The sequence below is a fragment of the Physeter macrocephalus genome, chromosome 14 (genome assembly GCF_002837175.3).
Source record: "Physeter macrocephalus isolate SW-GA chromosome 14, ASM283717v5, whole genome shotgun sequence".
NCBI classification, from domain to species: Eukaryota; Metazoa; Chordata; class Mammalia; order Artiodactyla; family Physeteridae; genus Physeter; species Physeter macrocephalus.
In genome coordinates, this window is record NC_041227.1 from 20,274,425 (window position 1) to 20,288,176 (window position 13,752).

General features: G+C 42.1%; 1 protein-coding gene across 5 annotated transcripts in view; it reads right to left on the reverse strand.

The window, feature by feature from the left end:
* Positions 1–13,752, reverse strand: part of RPRD1B (regulation of nuclear pre-mRNA domain containing 1B) — a 77,329-nt gene that overhangs the window by 44,933 nt on the left and 18,644 nt on the right. For all 5 annotated transcript variants that reach the window (XR_008619141.1, XR_008619142.1, XM_024128354.3 and 2 more), the window contains exons 4-6: positions 9,123–9,235; positions 7,440–7,566; positions 1,055–1,230 (exon numbers count right to left, since the gene is read on the reverse strand). Coding sequence is in view for 3 of the 5 variants with exons in the window: in XM_024128354.3 (XP_023984122.1) it covers positions 1,055–1,230; positions 7,440–7,566; positions 9,123–9,235 (416 nt within the window). In the remaining 2 variants the exon portion in view is untranslated. The remainder of the gene's footprint in view (positions 1–1,054; positions 1,231–7,439; positions 7,567–9,122; positions 9,236–13,752) is intronic.

The window sequence follows — 13,752 nt, forward strand, 5'->3', positions numbered from 1 at the left end:
AAAGAAAGAAAATTTCAAGCATTTCCCAAATATTACCAAACAAACATTCTTTGGTTTTGCTGAATGCCTATTCTTCCTGTACCTCAATATACTTTTTTTTTTTTTTTTTTTTGGCTGCATTGGATCTTTGTTGCTGAGCGCGGGCTTTCTCTAGTTGTGGCGAGCGGCGGCTACTCTTCGTTGCGGTGTGTGGGCTTCTCACTGCGGTGGCTTCCCTTGTTGCAGAGCACCGGCTCTAGGCGCACGGGCTTCAGTAGTTGTGGCTCGTAGGCTCTAGAGCACAGGCTCAGTAGTTTTGGAGCACGGGCTTAGTTGCTCTGCAGCATGTGGGATCTTCCCGGACCAGGGCTCGAACCCGTGTCCCCCGCACTGGCAGGCGGATTCTTAACCACTGCGCCACCGGGGAAGCCCTACAATTGTGTTTTTTTAATATGAGTTCAAACTAAAGCAACAGTAGTACCCTAAATGCTGTTATTTAAGGCTTCATTGTTTGTTTTCTGCATTCCCATTTGTTCTTTCCTGGACATATAAAAACATGACTTTGATTTTTAACTAGGTTCAGATAATTACAATATCTGATAGGGACTTCCCTGGTGGCGCAGTGGTTAAGAATCTGCCTGCCAATGCGGGGGACACAGGTTCGAGCCCTGGTCCGGGAAGATCCCACATGCTGCGGAGCAGCTAAGCCCGTGCGCCACAACTACTGAGCCTGTGCTCTAGAGCCCGCGAGCCACAACTACTGAAGCCCGCGTGCCTAAAACCTGTGCTCCACAAGAGAAGCCACCACAAAGAGAAGTCCGCGCACTACAATGAAGAGTAGCGCCTGCTCGCCACAACTAGAGAAAGCCCGCACGCAGCAACAAAGATGCGATGCAGCCAAAAATAAACAAATAAATTAATTAATTTTTAAAAAATCTGATGAATGTTCTCATCTCATGAATTTTTTTAAAAGAAAAAAAAAAAACGTGTTATTTAAGGCATAATAAAAACCTCCTAATGTGGGCTGCAGGAAGGGAAACTTGGGAAGTTTGGGTTTGCCTTGCAATGTACTCACTTCTAGTTTTTTCTCCTTTTCTGACAGAACATCCTTCTGGTTCTGGGTGTACTCCACCAACATCCGAGCCAGCTGGCGTCGGTCTTCCAGTTCTGCCGCCAGGCGCCCGTTATATTCGGCTAGTAACAGACATGCTTCATCTACTGTTTTTGAAAGACGTTCAGCTGCCTCTTTGTCTAAGTACAAATGAGACCGAAAAAAAGAGAGACAATATACAATGACACAGGCATAACTGCAAACATTTCTGGGGGAGGTTAGTTTCTCCCCTAACATTCAAGTCCAACAACAGGCCAGAACCTGTAGACAAACAATGGACTGGCTGACAGAGAAATCCAAAGGTACTCACTCCTGTCAACAAGACGGGACATTTCTGAATTACCTGAAGTGAGGCAATTGTACAAAGAGGGGAATCTGGTAAATGATTTCTAAATGCCTCTACCAAAAAATGAATAAATATAAATAAATAAATAAATGAATAAATATCTATAGCGACAAAAGCTCTACAAATAAACAGAAAGAGATATTTAAGGTCATTTGTGAAATAATACTTCCCTGCCTCTGAGAATTTCAAAGGTGCTTTTATTCATATTATTTCATTAAATATTCTTTGCATATCCCTCTGAAATACAAAAGCAAGCACTCATTTCTTGGGTGTGGAAACTAAGACTTAATAAAAGTGACAGGTTCAGTAGCAGGTTCTTTGCTGAGGAGCTGGGACTCAAAACCACATCTATAAAATGGACCTATAGGATTCTACTTCTTAAACTATGTAAGTCTTAAACCTCTTCTTCTATTCAACAAAATTCAGGGTCTGAGAGGAAGCTTTCCAATGCTTTTGAATGTGACCCACGCTAAGAAATACACTTTATATAAATACACAAAAATAAAAGAAACAGAAGTTTCATAAAACAAAACTTTCCTAGTATGTGCAGGGTGTTCTATCTTCTAACCCATTAAAAAAAAAAAAATGGTCATTATCTACCAGACTGATTTCAGGTCCAATTAATTGGTTGCAACTCATTGTTTGGGGAAATAACTGTGTGGAAGAATCAAATTATAAGAAAGGGTATCCTTGGAAAGAAGGGGTGAACAAGGCTCAACGTTAGGAAATAAGAAAAGACAAAGGACTATTTGTATTTCAAAGAAGTGATGTAATTAATTACGTGTGGGTATGGTGAGATTAAAATTTTTAAGTAGGTATACCTCATTTTAAAAAGGCCTGAAAGGATCGACAGAGATCGGTGCTTTGAAACAAAGCACTAGAGACTCCAGCAGTTCCATGGGACTAACTCAAAGTGAGTTACACAGTGATACAGATCCGGGGCTTCCTATGAATACAGGTCATCAAGGTGAGAGACCTCAGCATTGTCATACATTAACTGGGATTTAAGAATTCCAACACAGTTTCTCTGGCAAACAGTCTGCCTGACTTTTAGATGCCTTCTCTATGTGAATACTGGAAGATGGACTGTTGAGGGATTCCAAATTAGGCCTGATGTCAAAGATCAGGTACTTCTATGCTCCTCGGGGACAGGGAAACAACAGTATGTTCTTGGTGGAGGAGGACTGAGCCAAAGAGAACACAAAGGAAAGAGACATTCTCAGCTGCTGAGGGTGAAGCAGACAGTGACACTCTTCTAGACTGGTGGTGCGGTCTGGGAGTAAGCTGCTGGGGCGGTTAGGCTGCTTTAGCTTTGTCACTGCTTAGCTATTTTTTGTAATGGTTAATTCATTAAACTGTGTAAGAGCCTGTGGCAGAAAATGGCAAGGAAAACACTAATTTTTGAGATTAAAATAAATAAATAAACAAAACCAATTCTTTTACACTCCAAGAAGTGTAGAAAGGAAATAATTCATTCACACAAATAATTACAAACCAGAAAAAGAACCTGTAATAGTTTTATGAGCTATAGAAGAATATGCAGCCAAAACATAGCGGCGAGATGCTCACTTCGAAGAACTTACCTGGGGCTGTCCTCACGTGCTCTGCCCTCCCAGCCACAAAGACAAGGGCTGTGTGCCTCTTTTGGCCAGCCCTTCACTTGCGCATGGGCATCCCACCCCCTCCTGCTTACTCCAAGACTCCAGTTTCTGGGTCTGTCCCCTGCATTTCCCCATGCCTCATCGACTTCTCTCCCTCCGGAAGCACCCCACCAGCACACACACACGCTGCTCTGTCTTCTGACTGTGTGGCACTCTCTAGCTATTGCTCCACATCCCTGATCCTCTTAAAGGAGAACTTCTCAAGAGAGCTGTCTATCCTCCTGGTACCCACCTCCTCCCCTGCTGCTGTCACTAAACTCACTCCAATCAAATTTTATACTCCAAATCTTCCAATTAGCCTGACAAATAGGTGGGCTCCTATTGTGTGTCCAACACTGTTCTAGGCTCTGAGACAACAGGTAACACAAAGGACAAAAACTCTCTGCCCACAAGTTTACAATCTCAGGGAGGAAGAGAAATAAATAATAAACTATATTTTAGTTATTTACCAGCTGAAGATAAGAACTCTACAGAAAAATAAGGCAAAGGAGGAAAAATGGGCATTCAGAGGGAGGAAGGCAATTTTAAATAAGGTAGCCAGGGACTTCCCTGGTGGCGCAGTGGTTAAGAATCCGCCTGCCAATGCAGGGGACACTGGTTCGATCCCTGGTCCGGGACGATCCCACATGCCACGGAGCAACTAAGCCCGGGCACCGCAACTACTGAGCCTGAGCTCTAGAGCCTGCGAGCCACAACTACTGTGCCTGCACGCCACAACTACCAAAGCCTGTGCACTGCAACTACTGAGCCCACCCACCGCAACTACCAAAGCCCGCGCGCCACAACCACTGAGCCTGCATGCTGCAACTACTGAAGCCCGCGTGCCTAGAGCCCGAGCTCCGCAACAAGGGAAGCCACCGCAACCACTGAGCCTGCATGCTGCAACTACTGAAGCCCGCGTGCCTAGAGCCCGAGCTCCGCAACAAGAGAAGCCACCGCAATGGAAGCCCACACACCACAACGAAGAGTAGCCCCCACTCGCTGCAACTAGAGAAAGCCTGTGCACAGCAACAAAGACCCAATGCAACCAAAAAAAAAAAAAAAGGTAGCCAGGGTAGGCTTCACTGAGGTGATACAGAAATCAAGGGCTGGAGGTAGTGAGAGAACAAGCCACGTTGACTATCTGAGGAAGATCATTCCAGGTAGAGGAAACAGCCAAGTACAAAGGCCTTTGGAGGGGAAAGTGCCTAGCAAGGAACCCATATGACTAGAGTGTTCTGAGCAGAGGGGGAACATGGTCCAACTTCCATTTTAGCGGATCACTCTGGTTACTATGTTGATGACAGAAAGATGACGGGGGACAAGCAGGCAGCAGGGAGAGCAGATAGAAGGCTACTGTGATAACTGAAGTGAAGGTGGTGACTCGCACCAGGTGGCAGCAGCGGAGGTGGTAACAAGGTGTCAGATACAAGCTGTAGCCCAGATCAACAGGAATTATGAGGGGGTCATCTACTGAGATGGAAAAGACCGTGAGAGAAACTTTGGAGGGAAAATGAGAAGTTTGGTTTCAGACAGGTCAAATCTGAAATGTCTTTCGAGCTATCCAAATAGTAACACTGAGCAAGAGGCTGGATATATGGGTCTCAAGTTCAAGGGAGAGGTCAACACTAGAGATATAAATTAGGGGATCATTAGCATAAAAATTGTTATTTAAAGTCATCGAACAGAATGAGAGGAACTGTCAGTGAAACTAACTAGGAAAGAGGGCTAATTTCTCAAAATTAAGAGGTGAAGGAGAAGGGAAGAAACCAGCAAAGGAGACTGAAAGGACACAATCAGAGAGAGAGGAGGAATGCTAGGAGAATATGCCGCCCCAGCTTCCTCCTGCTGCTCTAACATATCACCACAAACCTGGTGGCTTAAAACAACATAACTGGATTGTCTTAATATTCATTATCATGGCCCCTTCCTCCCATCATGAAAATGCATCTCTTCAACTTCTGCTTCCACAGTCACAACACCTCTGACTCTTGCCCTCCTACCTCCCTCTTGTAAGGACCGGGCCCACTTGACTAACCCAGGATAATCTCCCCACCTCAAGATCCTTAACTCAATCACATCCCCAAAGTCCCTTTTCCTATATAAGATAATATATTCACAGGTTCTGAGGATTAGGACATGGACATTTTGGCAGATCATTATTCTGTCTACCACACCAAGTGAGAAAGTATTTTCAGGAAGAAGAAATGATCAACTGGGCCAAATGCTACTGAGATCAAGTTAAGATTGGGCAAAAAATTCACCACTGAATTTTAGCAACATGGAAGTCATCAGCAACACTAATAAGAGCAGAGTCAGTGAAGTGGAACCAAAAGAGAACAGGGCAGGCGGGCGGGGCACGGATGGAGACAGATGAGCATTGGCCATCTATATTAGAATGTTTTGCTATAAAGAACAGAGAAATGAGATGGTAGCTGGAGGAAGATATGGGTCAAGAAAAAAATTTTTCCCAAATGGGAAAAAAAATACATGTTTTTATGCTATGGAGAATGACCCAGTAAAGGGGAAAAAAAAACTGGAGATGCAGGAGAAAAGGGGAGAATTGTTGGAGCAGTGTTCTTGAGTAGGTGAGAAGGAATAGGTCTAACAGGCAGAGGGGCTGCTTTAGAAAACAGCATGCTCATCCACAGAAATAGGAAGAAAAGTCAGCCAGTGTTTATTTGTTTTGCCCAGCCACATTCAGTTGTGAATGGTGACCGCCAGGAGCTGGGGGTGGGGGAAATGAGTTATTTAATGGTATAGAGCTTCAGTTCTGCAAGATGAAGAGAGTTCTTGAAATTAGTTGCACAACGTGAATGTACTTAACACTTCTGAGTGGCACACTTAAGAATGGTTATGACGGTGAATTTTGTTAGGTGTATTTCACCGTAATTAAAAATCAAAATAAATAAGTAATTTTTAAAAGCCTATATATAAATCCTTTAAGTCAGTGAAAACAAATAAAATTATATACACTGCTAGTTTTATATTAATTTGCTTCCAATTTTACAGATTGCGATTCTGACAGTAAGAATAAATGAGGTGGTCCTTATAACAACAACAAAGTTGGATTTAACCAGGAGAAAAGTTGGGTTTTTGCCAGGAGGCTAGAGTGAAGGGAAAAAAGAGCAAAAGGGACTGAGGGTGTGTGTGAGAAGAGTGATTATAAAGACTCTTAAGTGTAACGACTCCAAGCTGAGTAATGAAGAAAACGAGGCCATAAGGGGAGTAAAGGCTGGGAAAAGGTGGAAGGATCAACAGACTGTGGGATCACCAGGCTGTTAAATCCAGTGGGTTTAATTGTTGGGGTGAGGGATGGTGGCAGTAGAGAGAGCGAGCCCAAGAGGCCTCCGTGTTGTCTTCTCCAACCAAGCACACTCCTGCCTGAAGGTCTTCCTGGGTACCGCTCCCTCCACCTGGGGGGCACTGCCTTCCCTTAGGTCTCCTAACAGCCTGCTTCTTCATCGGGGCGCCTCTGATCAAAGCCCATCTCATCAGGAAGACCTCCCTGGCCACTTTTAGAACAGTGCCTCCACCCCCACACCTCTGCTTTCCTTTCCTTTGGGGCACTTAACCTGTGACGGGATGTGGGTGCGGCCCCTAGAGCAGATGCCACATGGGGTGCCTCAAATGTCTGTTGAGTGAATGAAGTACTTCATGAGTAACCTTGATTTCCTTTAAATGGATATGGAGGAAGTGAGTGAAGCAGCCAAGGTAAGGGACTGGAAGGAGAAAATGGTGGCCCTCGGACGAGAGTGGAACAAAAGGTCCGAGCTTTTGTAATGGAAAGAACACAGGCTCTGCAGCCTAGGCTGGCAGAAGCACCTGGCGCAGAGCACACTCTACTTGAGTTCGCACTTCACTCCTTCCTCTCAACTGCCCCTCCCTGTTTAATTGGGGGTGATCATCAAGAGGGCAAAATGACATGACTAACAATACAAACCTGGGGTTCTTGGCACTGAAGGCACTATCACCTATGGGGTATGTCAGTGTACAATGTAGAAGTCACAGCACTGAATCACAATTTTTTTTTTTGGAAAGGGTCATGAGTTTAATGCCTTCCCCACGTCTGCCCCCCACCGCACACATAATTTGCACCGTGGTTTCAAAAGACCTTGTACTGAGTACCACAGGCTGTGGCATGCTAGCATTTCTGCAATAATTCCTAGAGTCACTATTCAAGCTTGGACTATTCCAGCAGCTTCTTTGTTCAGCATGTGAGTTATGTTTGCAGATCACAAGATGACAGAGAACCCAACACCATGTGGAAGGTCTGTATTTGCAGACATAAGCATGTCTTGGGGTTTGATGCATTGGAGATATGTCTCCCTCCCCTCATCTTTCACCCAAACTACCTTCTTACCTGTTATTTTTTCCAAAAGAGAAACATCTTGCACTTCCTGGGGTAAAGAAGCAATTTTCTGTCGGACAGTACCATCCCCTGATGCAGCATTTTCCAGGTCCTGCAAAGCTTTGATTAGTTCCTCAGTCTGTACAATGAAAACACAAAACAACACTATCCATTAAGACATATGAAGATATGGGGTTTAAAGAAACTTAGCTGGAGTTAAACGAGGTGGAGGCAAATTCTAAATATGATCATCCCTGACATTAAAAGAAAATCATTGTTCTTATCCCAGAGTGTATACTGAAGTCAATGATACAAATTCTAAGAGAATGTACATAATTTTTCTAAGTCCATGGTAGAACACAAATGAAATTCTACATAACTGTGAAAAAGAATTTTTTTAAAGAACATGTTTTTGGCAACTTAAGAAAATGGAGTCTGGTTCATACTGTTTAGTTTCAAAGGAGGCATGATCGCTAGTACAGAATGGCCTCCAGTTTAGAATAAAAGTACACATATCAAATGCTTAGCAATTTGTGTGTTGACTGATTAAATGAAATGACACTACCTACTTCAATTCTTTTTTGAATTTGCTCTACAAAATGAATATCACAAAGATGACATTTTTGATTTTGGCAGTCACTCCCAAAATTAAATGTGTCAAGCTCATTCGTTACAAACAAAGAGGGAAGAAAACCGAGAAGAGCAAACCAAGAATGCATCTTCTGTATATACCAGAAAGGGTTTTTTTTAGTTGTCAGGAAACACACAACGCTGACAGGTTAGCTAGTCCATAATGACCCTAAGGCTACCATGTAGACAGTAGTCAGGTTATCCTGAAAGTTGGTAATTCAGGCTGTTCTCTTGAAAGTTTTTAAATGCAAAGATATATGGCCTAACACTGCTTTCATCTGACCCCGGACTAATTCAACATTTTAACATAACACAAATCAGACATGCTTCCTATTTACACAAGCCTTAAACACACCCATGTGTAATAAAATAAAGCTGTTTTAGGCAAAATGAGAGGCAGTGCAACTCAGTGAAAAGAGCTCTGAAGTCAGTCGGACCCAGATTCAATTAAAACACTGGGCAAGTTTACTTAATCTGTCTCCTTGAGCCTCACTTTCTTTGACTGTAAATGAATAACTACATAAACAAACAGCTAAAACCAACCACACAGAGTTCATGAACTAACTTACACAAAGGGTCAAACAAAGCAGATACATGGCTAAAAACTCAATAAATGCTAGCTCCCTGTTTTAATATTTAAATAGGTTATAGTGTAGTAAATTTGCTACTGCTACACAGACTGTCCTTAGAAACTAATATGTCGTTCACTTATAAGAAACAACCATGCTATTGGAGACAAGCCATGGTAGAGGACTTTTGAATGCCTTTGTAACATTATCTACCCCTTTACAACAGTCTATTTTTTTAAAGAATAGTTTCAATTTCTAGGAGTGAAAAAACCCAAATCCAAGTACTCTTACAAATCCATCCCAGATTCAGGGCATGCAAAGACAAAATCAAGCCTGCTGTCCGGCAAGCTTCATTAGGTGGATCTTGCACCCAGCGCCAAGAGCTGCCCTCTGGTGATTCCATACTATTGGTCCCTGGCGCCACCCTGTGGCCAGAATCTTCAACTAGAGGTCACTTCAAGCCACTCTGCCCTACTCTCTGGGGGTCAAGACATACCAAGAGGGGTCCTGCAGAAGGATCTTGGGGAGAGTAGCTTCCAGGGTAGTCGTCATCCTCCTCCTCTTGTATTTGCTGAAAAGTTCGCTTTAGAGATTTCTTCTCCTCTGTTGCTAGAAGAAAAAGTGACAAATTTGCATCACCACAGCCTGTACAGGTAAGAGTCAAATGCTATGCACAATGGGTCCCAAGTAAGAAAGGGTAGAAGGGGTGTACATTTCCAGAGCTGGTTTAACATTAACCTTTAAGCCACTTATTTTCAATTGGTGGTCATCCCCTATGTTACTGAAAAGAGTCAAAATGGCCTCAGTTTATCATCTCAGATTGACTCACTGGAAAAATACTACTGAAAAAAAACATCTCAAAGTGAAATTTACCAAACTAACACATTTCATTAAAAAAGTCATTATCTTAAAAAAAAAAAGAGTTAACAGGAGAAGTAAAAAGGTAAGAAACCTCATCAGAAAATGTAATGTGTAATGAAGCAAGCTGTTGTGTGCAAGCGTTTGTAGGGAATATACCGTGTACAAAATGAGATACTTTACACTTTCCAGGGTCACTTCAGAAAATAAACAGTAGAGAGAGACCCATCAATAAAATTGTGTCAAAAGCTCTAAAAACAAACATCCTTTAAACTATCCCTTTAAGAACAAAACAAACCTAGTTTTACCTTAAAATTTAAAATAACCATTACTGAGCATTATGACATATTACTGAGATAAATTACATAAGTCACCATTTTAAAATTAACCACTTCTGAGGCTAACAGGTTACATTTTTTTATTATCCGTACCACGTGCTTTTAAATTGTTACGACAGATGTGTTAATTCCAAAATTATTCCTCCTGCATTAAATTGGACAATACAAAATAAATGCCAAACAACTGAGGGACATAAATGAGAAATTCAGGTTTGGAAAGTAAAGAAACTATTGGATGCCTAACATGTGCCAGGCACTGCAATAGCTTCTTTACCTTTGATCCTTTCAACAATTCTAAGATGTACAATAGTATCTCCACTTTAAAGGTGAGAAAATAAAGACCCAGAGAGGCTAAATAACTCATGTAACGGTATGATTTCAAAATCTGTGCTCTTTCCACTGAATTCAACTTACTTAGCATCACACAATTTCCATCTCATCTGTCAAATGAGGGTCACCATGCACCTGCCTCAGAACTCTGTGAGATATAAACAGAATCATGTACACTTCCTGCTTGATTCAACATTTTCTTCTGGAACCCAGGATGTAGTTCCTATTCTCTACCTTACATATTAACTGACCAGGCTATGTTTGATGTGAAAGCCAAGTCAATATCGAGGATTTTATTTTTTCTTAATGTTTTTGTTTGTTCTACTAAAGAAGAGAAACAGCAGCATTTGCATTACCGGCAGTCCTGTCTTTGCACTATTCTATTATGCACAGACTTATTACCACAGTTTGGTTAAATGACACTATTCCCCCAACAACAGAGTTCAAATTTCAGTTACCATGGCATATTTACTCTGTGTAATTGCATAAACAACAAACACTTGCTGCTAACTTTAGTCCACAAATCACTACATAAATAATAGAAATGCATCATGATTACTGACTGCATCACTTCTCCCAAGGTCAGTAATTGGTCACTGCACCTCCATTATTCAGTTCACACACAGACAACAAAGTGTTTAGTTGTGTCGTTAGTCTCCCAGTGACAAAATCCACGTGACATTTTATAAAAATAAATAATCAAAACAGGGAACTGACTGACAAAGATGAAAGAGCAGCAAAGAAACCAAAACGAAAGTTTACGCTGGAAATGAAGTTCGCATGGAACACAAATGGGGCTGTAGAAGAAACAGCTGGCTGTGGGGATGCCGGCACTGCCATGCTCTTCTAGAGACACTGGATCCACAGCCAGAGGAATTTAGTGAAGGCCAACTCTTCAACATAAATGAAGAATGTGGCTGTGATGAAAAGGATGACAATGTCCCAGAGGAAGTGATGCTGACAAAAAACTTCACTTTAAAGGAACTCTGAGATACTTCACAACACACAAAGCACAAAGGATAAAATGTTGGAAGCTGATCCAAATTTAGGAAGGAGTATGACAAAAATGGAAAAGATGCAACAAGCTTCGTTCAAACCGCTCTTGATAAGTTTGTTACAGAGAAATAAACACTTCAACTCACAATGTTTCTAATTTATGTTACAGCATGCTAAATAAGTCTTAATTTTACTATTTTTTTGTTTTCCTATACAATTGTAATCAACAGTGAGTTTTTAATTCTTTGATAAAAAAATTTTAAGTCACAGAATAATTGTAATTTTTCCCATTGATTATTAAGATGACTCTGTACGGTTTCAGCTTGAACGGTCATTTTTACAGTCCTGCACTCCTATGCAAAGCAAGGACGGCTGTTATTTTTCAAACAGAAAATCTATAAGGATATAATCTGCATATGAAATATCTAACAGTACTTTGCATACAGTGGCTGCCTAATTAATGTGTAGTGTGTGGTATGACCCGTGTAAACATTTAGCCATTACAGCATCAAAATGGCCATGTTTGATGAATAGCCACTAGAGAATGTAAGCATAAGAGAAAAAAAAAAATTTACAGTATTGTTCTGTTCACTTCCAAACACCTAGAAGAATGCTCAATAAATAATTGTTAAACACTAAAGAAGGTAGAAAAAAATATAAAACTTGAATCCTTCAGTTTTCCAACTCTCATACAGAAATTATTATATATAAAAACCACACATCACTGAACATCTCAGGACACTCAGAATCACTGAATTTTGGCACTGGAAGGCCTTAGGCAGACCTATGTATTTGCTTTCCCCACTGCTCCCCACCTCATTTTTCATGAGAATGTCAAGGCCCACCGGCTGTGGTGTGTCCAAAGCCAGAGAGCTCATTAGTCTAAGTCTGGGTCAGACAGCAAAAGTCTTCTGTCTCCTAATCTGGAGTTCTTTTTACCACTTCATGCTGCCACTCACTTCTAGCAATGCAAAACCGAAATCAAACTGATGACAATTTTAGGGCCATTTCTGTCCTTCGCCATCCTGATGGAAGAGGGTATAACAGGAGGTAACCGTTATCATCCTACTTTTCCAGTTCTCTCGTATCTCCACTAGAGGACCTACTGGAAATAAATTATTCATCATTTCCCCCACAGGGCTCCTCCTTTCCTGAGCTACCTATTACCATTATGAACACTGCCACTGGCCCCATCTTCCAGGTACAATGCCTTGGAGAACAGTGGAATCTTTCCCAAAGTCCCAACTTCTAGCAGATTCCAAAATTGTGAGGAATTCTTCCTTACATCCTCTTTCTGCTCCTTCCCAAAGCCTCTTATCAGCCACCTGTCCTTTCGCGTGCCTTGTCCAGACCGCTGTCCCAGCTGGGCTCTCTGCCTCTTCTAGTCACTCTTGCAACTTCGACTACACCATCTTCCTAGAGCTGAGCTCTCACCCCATCATGCCTCTACTCAAAACCCTGAAAAGGCCACCTAAGTTCAAAGTGTCCTTGGTGATGGTAACGGCAGAACCGCCTTGAGCACTCCCTTCCAACTGTCATCCTCTCCCTCCAGCCCCCACAGCATCGGGGCCTCTCTTGAAAGCGCTGGGCCCTTGCCACTTTGCGTGGCAATTGGCAGGCATAGGCCTCACCTCTCCGATTGAAACAGCAAGTGTCTTATTCCTTTACATCGCTATAATACCCAGGAAAGTGTCAACACACCTGAGTCTGAAACTCCTTGAAGGCAGAGGAAGCATAGCGACTGCAAAGCCCTAGTGCTGTGCCGGAAATGACTATCCCTGCTTCCCTTTACACAAACCAGACTCTCCCCTGCTCATGTGTACAGAATTAGTAGCGAGAAGGCCCAGAATTCTCAATCGAGTCGGACAACCATTAAAATGACCCAGGAAATCTGCCAGTCCTGTTCCTGTGTCTGAACTTCAGATCAGGCACCTTCCGCTATCAATTCGGCTCTGACCACAGGTGATACACTCACTCCTTTTTTCACTTTCTCAACCACTCTGTTTATAGGCAGGGCAAACACTACAGGGGACGAAATCCTTCTGTCCTTATTGCACACTTTCTGTTCTATCCTTCAACACATCCCTGTGTCTTCATGGGGCCTTGTACTAGCTAACCTTCAAGTAATCTGGTTACCTAAGGGTTTATGGTATGCCTCTTAGAGACCTGTGATAGAATTTCAGACACTATGGCAGGCTGTGAAACTAATTTTAAGGCAAAAAGTTAGCCTGAAGGATCCCAAATCACATTACAAAATGCAGTCATCTACCCGTAAAGCTGGATCTTCTAAATAATCCACTTGAAATTTCTAGGATTGAAAAAAGAAACCCCCCCCACAGATTTTATATTACTTTTTTTATAACATCTTTATTGGAGTATAATTGCTTTACAATGGTGTGTTAGTTTCTGCTTTATAACAAATATGGGGATATACATATATCCCCATATCTCCTCCCTCTTGCGTCTCCCTCCCATCCTCCCTATTCCATCCCTCTAGGTGGTCACAAAGCACCGAGCTGATCTCCCTGTGCTGTGCAGCTGCTTCCCACTAGCTATCTATTTTACATTTGGTAGTGTATATATGTCCATGCCACTCTCTCACTT